Raw genomic sequence first — 16,526 nt, 5'->3', positions numbered from 1 at the left:
TACTCCACACATCAAGGATCCTTTTCTCCAGTTTTCATGTCACCTTCATCATCCCCAATTCCTTTTACAGCCCTCTTTCCTCGATTTCTGAGCTTTTTCAACAACCTCCAGAATATCTTGCCACTTTCTTGATATTTATTTTCTATGTTCTTACCAAAGTCTTCCAATGACTTTTGTTTAGCTTTCTTACATTTGTCTGTGTATTCTCTAAGAGCACAAGCTGACTTTAGCCCTAATAAAATCACGAGAGAAAATTAGCTATACAAGGCTAGGAAAATCCAAACTTTTCATTGTGTAGCAGGTAAGAGGAACAATGGATGATAGGAAGGTAACAAAAATAAAAGAAATAGTCAAGTGGTTAATTGATCACTTTGCAAAGGTGTATCCATCCAGGTAGAGATTTTAGTTGGTTATGTGACAGAGTGTGATGTCAGAATTGAAGCAGATGAACCATATGCTATGTCAGTCTGGGTATTATGTGAACATTCTAGAGAAATGGCATTTGCCTCTAATGAAGTTGTTCAATCTAAATCTCAGCTCAGGCAAGGTTACAAGGGAGTGTAAAATGGATAAGATAGTTCCATTAAAAGGCAGTTCAAAGACAGAAATAACAAATTACAGACTAAATAATACCTAAGAAAAGTTGGTTAAATGTAAAATGCAGCAGTAGGTGGATAGGTATATGATACTGAGTGGTGGGCAGCCATGTTGCCCACCATAGAGTATCATATTGTAAAAGGTAGGTGCTACCTTTGTAAAAGGTATGTTGCATTTGTAAAAAAGTAGGTGCTACCTTAGTAATTTATTCATGCTTAAGTGACAGCAGATTAGAAAAAAAAAAAGGGGGGGGGAATGGCTAGACCATGATACTGCTGGACATTGCAAAGGCATATGACAGAATACCATATGGAAAACTATTACAAAAATTGGAGCAAATGGGAATGGATATGAAGAGCATAGTGGAGTGCATCAGGGTTCTGTACTAAGACCACAAGTCTTTAATTTGTATGTTAATGATGCAGGGAAAGATTCATGGTAGGGAGAGAGAGATATTCAGTTATTAGCTGATAATGCAAAACTGGGGAGGGCAACAGTTGATAAAGTGATGCAGATATCATTCAAGATGATTTAAATAAATTGGCATTATGAGTGAAGGATAATGATTATAGAATATCAAGCTTCGTTGCTATCCCAATTGTGAATTCGACCTCCTTGACTTTTATCCTTATAGTGCTTTATTTCCTGCAATCCAACTACCATAACATTAAATCATCTTGGTGATTATTGTCACTAAGGAAGTGATTGCACCAAATGGCTCCATCTCATTGCATTCCACTGACAAAGCTGGAAGTGAAGCTGAGGTAGCTGCTCTAAGCAATAAACTCAAACAATGTTATCTCCCAACCAGAATATCTGACAATTTTCTCCACTTATTCAATATCTGGATTATTTTTTAACCAGTTGTTCCAGGTAAACTGCTGAATTGAATGCTTTTCTTCATAATTCAGATCACAATCTTATCCAAGTTTCATCTCTAGTGGAACATTCTTCCCACAGCTATTTAAAATTTCATGTACTTTGGCATTACAACAATGCTGAGTAGGAAGATTGCAGATTTATTCCTTCTTTCTGTGGTCAAATTACTGTTTCTATTCTCCAGATACTTGTCTTATTGCATTGATGCTGAAATGACAGCCTATGTTCAAAATGCCAATTCTATATCCAGTCAAGGTTTTCCAAAAATTATGCCTGGGAAATTCAAGGAAAGAAAAATAAATAAATAAAAAACTTACTGAAAGTGGTGTGAAACAAACTTTCCAGAATGACATTAGACAAGTCTTGAGCAGTAAACTTACAGTAAAAAAATTAAAGCAGTAGGTTCACCCAAGCAGTAAACCTACTGCTCTCAAACCACACTGTTGTCTAAAGCGATTAGAGAAGATCATCAACAGTCAACTATTTCTACACCTTCAAAACTGTCAAGCAATCAGTGAGCAATATCAAGATCCACAGCAAACCTTGCCTACTTCATCCACCCTTCTGGATACATGCAATGGAAAGATCAACAGAAACATCTGCTGTTGCACTTGATTTTTATTCAATGTATGGGATTACTATCAAACTTCTATCTAGAAAGGACCTTTTAAAAAGTTAATTTTTTGAGCATTTTAGACCATCACGTCTTCTCAGCAAATTGCTACATTATGGTTTGCTTTTCTCCTTTTGCAATTGTATTGCTAGTTTTTTCTCTCATATTGTTTCTTGCATGTAATGGAAGAAGGTGTCCTCCCTGCAGATTTTTCTATAAATGCAGGTGTTCCTCAGGTTGTCATTTACTCACCTACTTCCTTATGTGCATAAATGGCCTGCTCTTACTGTCCTCAAACCTTGTTCAATTTAGTTTTGCTGGTGACAGAATGCTCCACTCATCCTACTCACATGATAAACCTTGTAGTATTATCTAACATTTCATGCTTCATGATCATCTATAATAAGTATCTTAAATATTGATCCCCACCATTCTTCAATTGGCAGTAACAACCTAGTCTCTTTCAATGCTTCTGAAACAGTTTTCTAATTTGTTTCTTGCAAAAATGAGTTCTCCCTTTACTTTTCATGATGGTTCAGTGAAAAGTCAAGACCAGATCTCTCTCTTTCTTCTCAGACTGACCTTTTTCCTTACCCTTTCCTAGCATAAAGATATCACTTCTATTGCATCCTCTCTTTCAAAAAAATTTGGCATCTTTTTTTACCCAAGAAGTTACTCTGTACAAATCCAACATGTGCCAAACCTTGGCTACTGCTCTCACAACTGAAGGATTTTTTAGTGCACCTGCAACTTCTAAAAATTCTTTAATGCTGTTCAGAAGATAACAGTTCAGATGACTGCTGACCTCTCTACACCCTTCATTGTCTCAGACTGTCAGTTTCTATAAAACTTCAGTACATACTCTAGTTATATATTCTCATGATTTCTCAACTATTTATTATGATAAACAAAAAAAAAAAAAAAAAAATTTGAGTCAAACAATTCCTTATTTGGAATTTGGGCTATTCTTCTAAGTTTCTTTTCAAAATTTATCCAAGCCTCTTCACAATTACTACAAATTCAAATGAAATATTTCAAATCCACAGGATTCTTCCTCTTTAGTTTTCTATCTACCCACAGTACTAATGTATGAGATTACTATTAAACTTCTATCTAGAAAGGACCCTTTAAAAAGTTAATTTTTTGAGCATTTTAGACCATCATGACTTCACATATTTCTGATAGCTTTTTTTTTTTCTTTCCCTATTTTCAATACTTACTCATAACTACATTCCTGACATTTTCTACCTTAGTTGAGTGCTTCTCATTTTATAATTTTTTCAAGGTAATTACATTAATTACTAGTGTCCACAACATCATTACCTTCCACTTTCAAATTTCCATTATCACCAACGATTCCTCTTATATTTCATGTTTTCTAAATAACCTCCAGAGCCTTTTGACACAGTCATCATGTTTATGTTCCATATATATATATATACAGGGTGTTCGGGATAAATTTGATAAACTTTTTCGTAAGGAAAAAGAAAATCTTCTTTGTATCTATTAAATTTAATGAATTGACAAAAAAACATTACAGGCAGAGTTAATTACAATACTATCAACAAGATTTACTCAAAATAACCACCATTAGCATCGATCACAGCTTCAATTCTGCTTCGGAACCTCGAACAAGCTGATGCTACAGTCTCCCTGGGAAGGGCCGCAAAAACTGTTTTAATTTTATCCATTAACTGGGCTTTTGTATTACTGGAAGTGCGATTGGTGTCTTTTTCAACTGCGCCCCATACAAAATAATCCATGGGGTTAAGGTCTGGGGAGTTTGGAGGCCAAACATTTGGACTGGTGAAGTCGTAGAAATTTTCAGACAACCATTTTTGATTTTTCCCAGAGGTGTGGCAAGGGGCCGAATCCTGCTGTACATACGGCCTACCATTGCCTACCCTTGTTATCCAGGGCTTGACTACAGTTAGCAACTCCACGAACAAAGCCCGAATTCCAATGCCAGGGTTCTTCAACACCTGTTCCTGCAGATTTGCGAGGAATTCTGCTGTACGAACGCAATCAGATCGTCTGCTAGGGATCTTTCTTCTTGCTACATCCTCGTAGTCACCATTGCAAGTCTCTAGTTCATGCCTGATTGTTTTTACTGTATTCAGGGAGCATTGGGCAGCAGTCGTAATATCCTTATTTTGATGGCGGGCACGAATCATCATGATACAAGTTATTCTCTTCCATGATTCAGGGTCCAAACTTTTAAATGAAGAGAAGTGTGTGTTAATACATGTAACTTACGGAAAAATATAATTAATTATAAATATGTCAAATTTATCCCGAACACCCTGTATATATATATGTATGTAAAATTCGATGTACCTTGGAATTTTACAGAGGTCACATCTCAAAAGTTTGTAAATTAAGAATAACGATTTTTGTAAAAAAATTTGTATTATAAAAACAACATTTGTAAATAGAACATATTTAATCCTATTTTAAACATAACCTGGCCAAAACATAGTAAACAAAGAAAGGGTAAAGTTTGCAAGAAACAAAAGAAAATGCTATGTCACTGCAACCTATATGCTATTGTTAAACATAGTGCTTTTGAAACCATTGTTCACGTGCTCTTTGTATTCCCACCGTCAAGGTCATTCTGAAAAGGGATGGCGAAATTCAAAATTAGTTCTGGTGTCCATCTAATTGGATTTTGTGTAGTGTACCAGGAGAAGAAAGAACGGATCAATCGAAACAGAAGATCAAAGAGTCACGCCGAATTCTTCGGGGGATCTCAACCCTTCACGCAAGGCGCCGGAGATGGTGAAATAAAAAGACATTGAAGATCGACAGAAATATCGGGAGTAGGATCTAGAGGACGGGACGTTACGGTGAGGCCATGCCAGAAAAGAAGCCAAATGGGAATAATGAGAGAAATGCTAATGTAAATACCCGAGGCAGTGTTGGTCGGATGTCTTTTGCCACGGGAGGTCAACCGAAGCAAATAGCAAACTTCAAGCGTCGGAGAAGTTGTCGTATGCTGAAACCTCTTCCCTGAGCTATTTGAGTGTCAGAAATTGCAGTCCAAAGCCCACTACTATCCCGACAAAATGCCGCTGAAGCAAGACACTCCAGAAGGAAGTCTAAGGCCCAAGATGATAGGAAAAGTATAAGGACTTTAGTGCAAGACCTTGGATGAGGTGCGACACAGAGCCTCTGTGAGTTTGTTCCATCTTTTGTTATACATTCCCTTTTGTAATCTAGGAGATCCGTTATAGATGGACTAATAAGAATTAAGTTAATAGTAATAAGATGTGTCTTTAAGAAAGTCATTTGACATGTTAGTAATTGGTATAAAATTTGTGAAATAACTTGACATAGTTAGCTAACCTCTTTGTGAGTGGATTAGAATTTCAATTAGTTTATTTTTTAAGCATAGTAAATAAGTAGTTGTGCTATAGAATTATTTAGTACTGAAAGAGAAAAAGTTTCTCTTTACGCTAAAGGTTTAACAGATAGGTAGATGGGGCAATCTCCCTATTGTTTGATTGATGTACCTTTTATCATCATCAAATTCCTGCCATGTACCCTCAATGGTGTACAGGATATGATAGTACTACATGAAAAAAAATTACATCATTATTAATTTCCTATCTACAATTTTCCTCCAAATCAGTCTGTTACTGTCAAGACTCCAACATTATCAGATCTTATATTTCTATTGTCTAAGGCACTTTGTACCGTATCAATCCACATATATCTTGGTCTTCCTCTGGGTCGTTTTGCTGTCAACCTGGCAGAGAACACTTGTTTTGCTAATCTTTTCTCGCCCATTCTGTTTAAGTGACCATACCACCTGAGATTAGCTTTGCTAATGCATTCCTGAATGCTGACAATGTCAAGTTCTTTCCTAATATCCTCGTTTTTAATATGATATTGCCATTGATGCCATCTGTTCATGCCTCTAATCTTTCTCAGGACTCTCATATCTGTGGTCTCTAGTCTTTGGTCAAGTGTTTTACTTCTGACCCAGCTCTCAGATCCATAAGTTAAAACTGGTTTGAACACTGTCTTGTATACAGCTAATTTAGTGTTCCGACTAATTTCTCTCTTATTCCATATGAATTTATTCAATTGACTTCCCACCATACCAGCTTTGCTGATTCTGTTGTCTATTTCTATATTTAATTTACCATCTTCTGTAAAAATCGTGCCTAAATAGCTGAATAGTTTTACTTGTTCCACAGGTTCTCCATTCACAACACAGTTGACATTTTCAATGATTCTGCCTATTTTCATTGTCTTTGTCTTTTTATTGCTGACCTTCATACCATATCTATTACAACAGCTATTCAATTTAGTCAGAGAATCTTGCAGACTTGTAGCGGATTTATTTAGAAGTATAACATCATCTGCATAAAGCAAAGAGCTGACATTAACATCTCCAATTTTGATATCATGTTTAATACCACTTTCCTTCATAACGTGATCCATATAGATAATGAATAACAGAGGGGATAATGTACATCCTTGTCTCACACCAGATTTAACATTAAACCATCTTCCTGTACTTCCTTCAATTCTAACTGCTGACTTACAACTCAAATAGAGACTAAGTATTGCTTGATATAATGCCCCATTGACACTATATAACTGCAGCGTATTGAATAGCTTCTCTCTTGGCACCTTGTCATATGCCTTTTCCAAATCGACAAAACTTAAATACAGATCTTTGTTATATTCCCATGCTTTCTCGACTATTTGTCATAAAGTGAAGATCTGATCCTGACAGCCTCTATTTGGCCTGAATCCAGCTTGTTCTTCACCAAGTTTTTCTTCCACAATTCTTCTCAACCGTTTCTCAAGTATACTTGCATAGATCTTGCCAGGAACACTCAGTAGGGAAATACCTCTGTAATTCTCACATTCAGTTTTATTTCCCTTTTAATAAATGGGTACTATGAGAGCTCTACTCCAATCATCGGGAATTCGTCCCTCTGTCCAGGCTTTCTGAACTATGCAGTGCAGCCACTGTAAGACTCTTATACCACCATACTTCAGCACCTTCAGTACCTTTTATACTAGTGTAAATAAATGTGTTATGTTTATGTGTCAATAGAGTGCTGCCTGATCTTTCAAATTACAATGCACTGTTCCTAAATTAACGTGAACTTAAGGGCAGGAACCAAGTAAAATAACAGAAGTGTGTGTAGTTAAGTGCAATTAGACCATGACTGTTTGAGTTATATTTTACTGAAGGAATTTGTGTCAGAGAGAGAGAGAGAGAAAAAAATCAACCAGGCGTATTACCGAGTTTTATGCCAATTAAATGATACTGGTGGCGCAGTCTTAACAAATAAATTTTCTAGTGTTCATAGGCATAGGACTTGTAGTGCAAAAGGTAGATAAACATCTTACACAATAGTAAGATAGAATAAGAAAGGAAAATATAAGGAAAACTTATAATAAAGATATTACAATAATGGAAGCAACCACAATAATTTACACATATATATATATATATTGAACATAAACATAATTTTTTTAATATTTTTTTTAAACCAGTTCTTCCCATGATTTTTGCTTACCCCTACTTTTTTACAGCTCTCACGTTTCTCTTTATATTCTTCAGGGGAACAATGATAGCTTGCTTGACAAGAAGTTTTGATTTTTTCTTTTCCAGGAATGTCCTTTCCCTTTCATATTTGCAATATTTGAGTCTAGAACAAACAAGCCTCTGAAGCTCTGTCGGGTGGCCAACAGAGCCACGGGGTGGGGTATCATCTTGATAGCGAGAGAAGGCAAAAGAAGGCTTTCCCATTGCCCCTAGCTGGGTCTATTCTCCCCTCCCTCTTTTTTGAGGTAGCCCCCCCCCCTTGCTCTTTAATCTTTCCTATATGGCATTCCTCAGCCAACTCTTGTAACTCATGACACTAATGCTATGGGTCATTCTATATTCTATTTCTAATCTATCTCTAAGTCTTTTCTTTAAAATTTCCTACTACTACTTTAGGGCCTCAAGATGGCAACCCCATCACCAAGCTAGACTGCAGATGGTCAATAACCTTCTCAGTCGAAAATTTAATTCATAAAAAGACTCATGAAGATAGTAAACGGACAGACTTTTTTGGTTATGAACTAGCTTAAAATAAAGATTCGGGGAAAAAAAAAAAAAAAAAAAATGGAAATACATCTACTGAAATATGAGAGGTATCCACCATAAAATCATAGAACTCGATCAAGCATTAGAAGAAAGAAATGTAAAAATAGCAGTAATTACAGAATCTAAAAAAAAAGCAGAGAGGAACAGACGAAACTGAAAATTACATCTATATATACAGTGTGGTAAAAACAGAAGAGAGAGCTAAATTTGGAATAATGATCTTTTTACATAAATCTTAAAGATACAATATAATCCATTACAACTTTTGGAGTGATAGAATAATAGAAATGAGAATTAAAATAGAGGATATATGACAGTAATTAGAACTTATGCAACTGAAGAAGGAAAAGAGGAAGATTCAGAAAACTTTCTTTTAGACACAACTGCAGAACCTTTAAATAAGACCAATCCTAAGAATTGGCAATAATAAACCATATAAACCAACATAGGACCTATAGCAGAACTTAACTATAATAGGAATGGAAATAGATTAAGAGATTTTACTATAAGCAATAACCTTAAAATAATGAACACCTTCTTTAAACATAAAGATTCCACAGATATACCTGGGAAGCAAGAGACACAAGAAGTATTATTGATTACATAATCAGCAATATCAAAATGTCAGAAATGATAATAGATAAAAGAGTATACAGAGGATCGAAAATAGAATCAGATCATTACCTCTTAATTGGAAAAATAAAAATGGGAACCAAGAGGGAAGGAAAACAACAAAAAAGTATAAGGAAAACAGAAATTTTGAATCCTTCAAAGTTAGACTTCCAGACGACAACAGTGTTAAAGATTTGTACCAAAAAAGAATAAAGAACTGGATGATAAATATAAAAGAAAATCAGAACATAGAAAAAGAATGGTCAAACTTAAAAATCATAATGACAAAAGCTGCAAAAGAAAGTTTATGAACAAAGAAAAAGAGGTCTTAGAGGATGATGAAATTAAATGCATTATTGAAGAAAAAAACATAAAAACTGGCTAAACCTGAAGACATTAGAATCAAAAATCAAATACAGCAGAAAAAAGCAATAGGAAAAGCAGCATGAAGGAGAATAAACAGAAACAAATGGAACAATTTTATAACAAAATTAGAGAGAGAGACTGTATATTCAAAAAACCTAACACTTTTAAAATCCTTAAAGATCTAAGTAATGAAACTAGAGAAAAAGCAGATATTAATACCATTGAAATAGAAATGTGGCAAAATTACTACCAAAATTAATAGAAGAACAAAATGGATTCAGAAAAGGCAGATCTTGAATAGACTCTGCATTTATGCTAAAATTACTAATAAAAAAAAAACGCAGAGAAATGAACATAGAAACAGACACACAGCTTTTATAGATTACACTATACATTCGATAAAATTATCAGAGAAAAACTATGGGAAATCCTGGAAGAATATGAAAAACCAACTCTTTAGAGCCTTATTTAATATATATTCAAGATAATAAAATATCTGTGAAGTACAATAATTTAACATCGAGCTGGATACCAATAAATAGAGGAGTACGTCAGGGTTGCCCTCTCTCACGGTTTTATTTAATATATACATAGATAAAATCATAAAAGAATGGAAGATAACTAATGAAGGAGGATTCAAGATAAACAATAACAGATTAGCTACTCTACTTTTTGCTGATGACCAAATAACCCTTAGAAACAATGAAGATGAACTATAAAAATCGTTATTCAGTCTAAATAATCAGATAAAAACACATGGTATGGAAATATCAACAGACAAAACAAAAGTTGGCTGTACAATGTCACGAAAATGAAGCTGATATAGAACCAAAGCTATCAAACTTTTTAAAAGTAACAGGCATTATAAATAAAATTTTTAAACCCAACTATGTACAAAACACACACAAATAAGGATCTACAATACAATAGCTAAACATACCTTACTTTATGGCAGTGAGATATGGACAATAAAAAAAAAAGAAGAATTGAATGATCCAAAACGAAATTTCTGCACAGAACTGAAGGAGTCACAATAATGACAAAATGAAAAGCAGAAAAATCAGAAATAAACTTGGAATTACAAACTCCCTAAATGAAAGTTATTTGCCATAGAGAAAAATGGAAAGAAGACATAATGAAAATGAATAGAAGCCGAATACCTAAACAAATTCTAAATTATCACCCAAAAGGTACCCGATGCAGAGGGAAGACCCTTGAAGAGATGGAATTGAGTCCGGAAAGGCCACTTGGCCTATAAGCTGGAAAGGAAGAAGAAGACATTTACTTCTAACAGATGAGACAACTATAGAAATACATAAAATGTTTTAAAGAACCACCTGATGGTCATCAAATGAAATCACTAATAAAATTATTTCAGCACTCAATCACTAAAAATATCATATGGATGAAAAGAACTGGATTTTAATCCTCTCTAGGATGCAAAGTACCTGGACAGTTTTTTTCTTTTAATCTAAATGTGAGCTACCTTATAGTGAAAAATTTCAATCATTCACAACAGTGAGATGCAAGAGAATATATTGATTTAGATCAGGGGTCACCAAAGTTATTTGCCCGTCGACCCCTTCAAGAGTTTCTTGACTTTTTATCGACCCCCTATATTTTACTATTATGTAATTATAATAGGACAAGCAAAAAAAAGATGCTCATGTGAGTTTTTAGATTGTTTATTTTATAGTTACAGTGTTTATTGTATGTATAATACAGTATATATTATTATATTACTATTACTATCACTAGTAATATCACTGGTATTACTAGTATTACTGGTATTCTTACAGATCCTATTCATGGAACTGTAAGATGGAGGTAATGATCCCACGATTCACTCTTAATTGCGTTGTCATTACCTCCATGTCTTTTGTCATGGAGGTAATCCAAGTTAACCGAATTAAATATTACCCATACAATGATATCTTATATTTTTCTGTCGACCCCAGAGCCCAAATCGACTGCTAACAATGTCATATCGACCCCTTTGGCGACCACTGATTTAGATTTTACAGTAAACTGCAATGGTTTGTAAATATGTTAAAATGATGTTTCCTATAACATGACTTAACCGTGATATGCAAAATTGCTGCACATTATTCTATTAAATAACAGAATAAACATATTCATGCCAGGCTCTTTCGTATGAATACTACTTTTGATGGGCGCTGGGTAGACTGGGTAACATGTCCTTTCTGCATCAGGTCAGCATGTTTTTATTCAATATGTTTGTATTTGTCAATATATATGTATGCCATGCTAATTTTTTCGATAGTATTTTCATTTAAAACTAACATTTATGAAGTCTTCATGGTATACCAGCAATGTCTCAAAAGTAATTTTGCATTTGAGTTTATAAATATATAAAAATGGGTTGAAAACAGCACCAAATGAAGAATGTATGAATATCTAGCAATATTTCTGTTTTATGATAATACTGTGGTGCATTACCTAACAAAACATTAAAAGAAAACAAAGGTAATCATTGTATCAGTAGGCTCTTTTCCCCTCCCAACCATCTCTAGGATATGGGATTGCACTTTCATATAGTAGTATGATATACTGCTGTAAAAGTATATCACAATTCTTAATTTTTTTTTTTTAATTTAACAAATCATTGCTTTGAAAATGTGTATTCAAATTATTAATGAATTTGTTAAATTTGTAATTATTTTATATACTAGCCTTTGATATTACTGTTTACATAGTGGATGTTTAAATCCTATAGTTCAATAATCAAAAACATGCATTATAGAAGAAATCACAGTTGCCCCTTTCATAAAATAATCATACTTTTTTTTTTGTCATTTAAGGAAAAAAATTCAAAATCCTAAAATTTTTTAGTTATTTTAGTCTCAAAATCTTTGGAATATTATCAGATTAAAAAGACAGATTCTGCATAAAGCACCAAAATCCCTTATTTCAGCTTTTTACCACAAGTGCATTAATAATTTTTTTTTTTTTTTTTTTTTTTTTTTAGGATCAGCCAGGCTCTTCTTGGATTTAGAAATAAACTCCAAAAACTAGTCTTTTCTTTCTTGGGATTAAAGAAGAGAAGATGTGAGGTCATTAAAAAATGTTTAAAAACAATTTCTCTTATCCATTATTTTCTAGGTTTTTCAGGGTATTTTGCTATATACAAGCTAAAGTAAAACTTTTCCTGTTTTACTCTGTTTTGTGTAAACATGTGCAATGCAGTAGCAGTGTTGAAGGATTCATTCACTATATTTATTTACAAATTCCTCCATTCCATTTTAGCAGAATCTTTTCATAAATGCACATGTATAACTAGTGTTGATAGGATGTAAATCATTCCCTATCATAGTAATTTACTGCGTCACCCATAATACCAACAACTTTAAACTGTAAATTGAGTATTTATTTATCTGTATCTATTTGTAGCATTGCTTATTCTTTTTTTAGACATGCCAGTTATATGCAAATTGCTCATATCTGATTAAGGCAGGCTAAAATATTACTTACCAAAACTCAGAAATTTAAACATACCAATCTATTATAGAAATTATCTGTTACTTATATAGTCTGTAAGTAGCAACGATTTCATTATAAAGCACATGTAACATTTGCTGTTGGCCTAGCAGATGACAAATTGGAAGTACAAAACAAAAAATATCTACTTTTACATCTTAGCAGCAACCATCTTTTTTTTTTTTTTTCACATTCGTGCAACAGTACCTCTTTCATCCAAAAAAGGGGAAAGGTACCGTACGCCCACAGATACACGACCCTTTGACACTTCTGCGCATGTCAAAAGAAGGAGAATCCATTCTGATATTAGGGTAATTAATGCGTTTCATTGGATGAGTGTTTATTATTGTACGTCAGAAAATTAGCTTTTCTTTTAGGAAATTTCTAGATCTTAAAGTGTTAACTATTTTGCTTGTACAACAGTTGGAAAATTTATGTATAAAGCACGTGACTTCGCGTGTTGGTGGCCAATTCATACATCCTTTCTTTCTCCCCTTCATCATGAATTGACTATTCTTGGCACAAAGTCAAGGTCAGTGTACTACAGTGTATATAAATAGTCGGTGTAGTCAAGGTGTACTACAGTGGTATATAAATATAAGACTTCCAGGTTGTATAAATAAAGTATTTACTTGCCTAACTCTCATTGCAAATGTATTGATATCCTTATCTAGTTGATCCAGAAGATTGATGCTTTGAATTATCATATTGTCAGACCTGTTGATATTAAACTTTACTTTGGCTCTAGAATAACTGTGACCCAGACCTAACTGAGCAGTTGATGCAGACTGTTCTGTTAAACCTTTTATCAAATCATGAAAGTGGAGTCTGATACCTGAAAAAAAAAAAATAAAAATGAAAGAAAAACACCTCTTCATAAGTTCCCATATAAAATTAAGGTATAAATTATTTGGCTTTAATATGTTTAAATTTTAAAGTCACTTAAAATCAAGAATGGGTTAGCATTTTAAAGTGATAAGTCTTAAGCAGCTAAGCAATTTTAATCAAGAAATTTAACATTTCAATATTTGCTGCCAAATTCATTTCATTTAATTAATTCAGCCATAAGTAATGAAACACCATCGAAAAATTGAAAGATTTCAGAGGATTGTCCACTTGTCAGTGGTTGCCTTTTACTGCCAAGTTATCCTGTGTACCCACAAAAAAACTTGGCACTGGGTAACAATTTAAATTGTACTTGTACTATTCCTCGTAGTACTAAGTTATTAGTGCTCCTCGTTTCCTCTACCCAGAAAGACCAATCCAATACTTTTTTTTTTTTCCCTCTCTCTCGTATCCACCATTCTTCAGATGTGACTGTACTACTGTAAATTCTATCTTCCCTTCCAATCATTCTACCACATAATCTAGTTAGCATATCCATTCTCTGATGATTTTATTTCAATCTTGCTATATTCTAACGATATACAGTTCATTTTTAAGCTAACCATTTCTACTGCACATAACTTCTGCTTCTGATGTTGTGCTAGTGACCATCATTACCTCTATATATTTATTTATGCTTATGGCATGAAACTTATGGCAACAAAAGTACAAACAAACGATTTTCATCATTTGTTTCCAGAAACAAATGATGAAAATCGTAACATATAAAAGTTCATTACATAAAAGGCACAACCTGCTTTCTAAGTCTTTCCTTTTTTTTAAAAATAAAGCAAAAGTAACTTGTCATAATCAAGCCAGGGATAATTATTGTCCTGCTGCAACAAGTATGACAAGGCTGCATGTTCTCACAACACAAATGTAGCTGTATCCGAGGTTTAAGTAGAAAGCAGTTGTGTCTTGTGTGAAAAAACTTGATCCATTAAAGGAGACTCATTTCACATTGTATCATTATCTTCTAACATGAGGAGTTCTTCTGATACTATAACGAGGACTATGAGCATAACGTCTTCGTCATGAGACGGGAACGTGATCTTCTGTTTCCCCCGTAACCACCACCACCACCACCATACCAACTACAGGTCAAGGTCCAGGCTGGAAAGCTAATTCAAAGCCTCATCCGTCACCTTGTGGATGTCCTGTAGGCCACCACCATGAAATTGGCGCCTTGGGCAGTCGTACACAATATGAGTAATCATCTGAGCCACAGGAGAACAATCACAATAAGGGTGATCTGACAGTCCCATTTATGTAGAAGGTAGCCACATCTTCCCTGACTAGTTCTGATCCTGTTTATCGATGACCAAATCTTCCTAGGAAGATCAAAACCAGGCTGCAGAGCACAGGTATCTTCTACCAGGAAGCCGTTTGTTGGACCAGTATTCTCTCTCCATATGTCAGATATTGATGGCAGCACAGCTGAAGAGAGTTCGTGCATGGACCAGAGAGACTTTTTAGATTTGAGGCAAAGATTAGGTGGGTTTATGAGAGTCTGGTGTAGGGGCAGGAGTGGGTTGCTCATTGCTTTATTAAATTCCTTAATCGAGGCTTGTCTTCTCCGTATGTGTAGTGGAGCAATGTTAGATAGAACAGGCAGCCAGGAGAGAGGGGTGCTTCTCACTATATTGAAACACTTTCAATGATGACCCTCATAATGGTCTTCTTTGATGTGAAGTACATGAGTTGGCCCAGTCCTGAAAATACTTCAGGTGCAAACTTGGTTTGCTTACACTTGGATAAAGGATTAAACCAAGTATATAATTTCTTGGTATCTTTAATTTATAATCTTCTTTCATATACTTCTCAAATCCCCAGGATCCAACCATACACAATGCTCCTCTGAAACTTATGTGATAATCCACATTGTTTTCGTAAGTGCCAGATTTATTTTTCCTTGACCATTTTCCCTACTCCTGGTATAATCCAAGATGCACCCATCTGCTATCACTAGATATGTTTTCTGAAGATTTATGTTAAATCTTCACATCATCTGCTTGCAAAAGTCACTTGCCACACACCCATCCCTTGACATGATTCACACCAGTGTACATTCCCTAAATATATTTTAGAAAAGAGTCAGAGAAAATTTATATTTCTGCCTTAGTCCATTTTGTTATTCAGAATTCTGAAATCTTTCTTCTGACTTCAAATGTTATTTGAGTTGTGTCACTGATCTTTTATCAGATGAGTAAGTGGTTCACCCATTCCAAGTTTCCCAACTACCTTCCAGTCTATTGGCACCAAGTCATATGCCTTTTTTAAATGTATAAAAACCAGATGGAGTTCTTGTCATTTTGCATTCATATTCTCTGACATCTGCCAAATTATGAATATGTTATCCAGACAGGACTCCATAAATCCAGTCTGCTGTTCCACAATCCTCTTATGAACCAGGACTTCTAGTCGAAGTTACACATAAGCAGACTCCTGCATCAAGTAATAAAACTTGGTGAAGGAGTCTACTTACGAATGTCTGTCAATACACTTATTTGTCTGTAATTATTTAATTCCATATTATTTTCCTTTTTCACAAATGGCTAAAATATAAATTCCAAATATATCAGGTATGCCACCTCCTAAAACCTGATTAAAAAAGTTTGTTGTAATTCAAAATAAGTCATGACCACCATTTTTCCATAATTCAGTTGGTATTCTTCCTGCTACTGATGCATTAGCATTTTGGGATGTTCTAATTGCATTTATCACCTCTTCTCCCAAAATATCAGCTCCATCCTTATTATGCTACTTTGACTTTCTAAACAGGATTTCAGATTCTTTTTTTACAGCACTGTTTTTGTTTTTCAATATTATTATCATGTTCAATTTAGACTTCAAACATTTAGACCTAAATTCTGATTGTTCTCCAAGTCTGTCTCACTTTCTCATACCCTACTGTATGCTCAATTTCATAGCATAATGTTTTTACTAGACCAAATTTTG

General features: G+C 34.3%; 1 protein-coding gene across 1 annotated transcript in view; it reads right to left on the bottom strand.

Moving 5' to 3' along the window:
* Nop56 (Nop56 ribonucleoprotein) overlaps window positions 1–16,526 on the bottom strand; it is a 60,346-nt gene that overhangs the window by 15,384 nt on the left and 28,436 nt on the right. The window contains exon 4 of the mRNA XM_090391092.1: window positions 13,316–13,518. Coding sequence (XP_090247218.1) covers window positions 13,316–13,518 — 203 coding nt within the window. The remainder of the gene's footprint in view (window positions 1–13,315; window positions 13,519–16,526) is intronic.

This window comes from Typopeltis vanoorti, chromosome 4, assembly GCF_054136105.1.
Source record: "Typopeltis vanoorti isolate ZY-2024b chromosome 4, IOZ_Tvanoo_1.0, whole genome shotgun sequence".
Taxonomy (NCBI): Eukaryota; Metazoa; Arthropoda; class Arachnida; order Uropygi; family Thelyphonidae; genus Typopeltis; species Typopeltis vanoorti.
The sequence above is the reverse complement of the archived record's forward strand: the minus strand, read 5'-3'. Positions and strand labels throughout refer to the sequence as shown.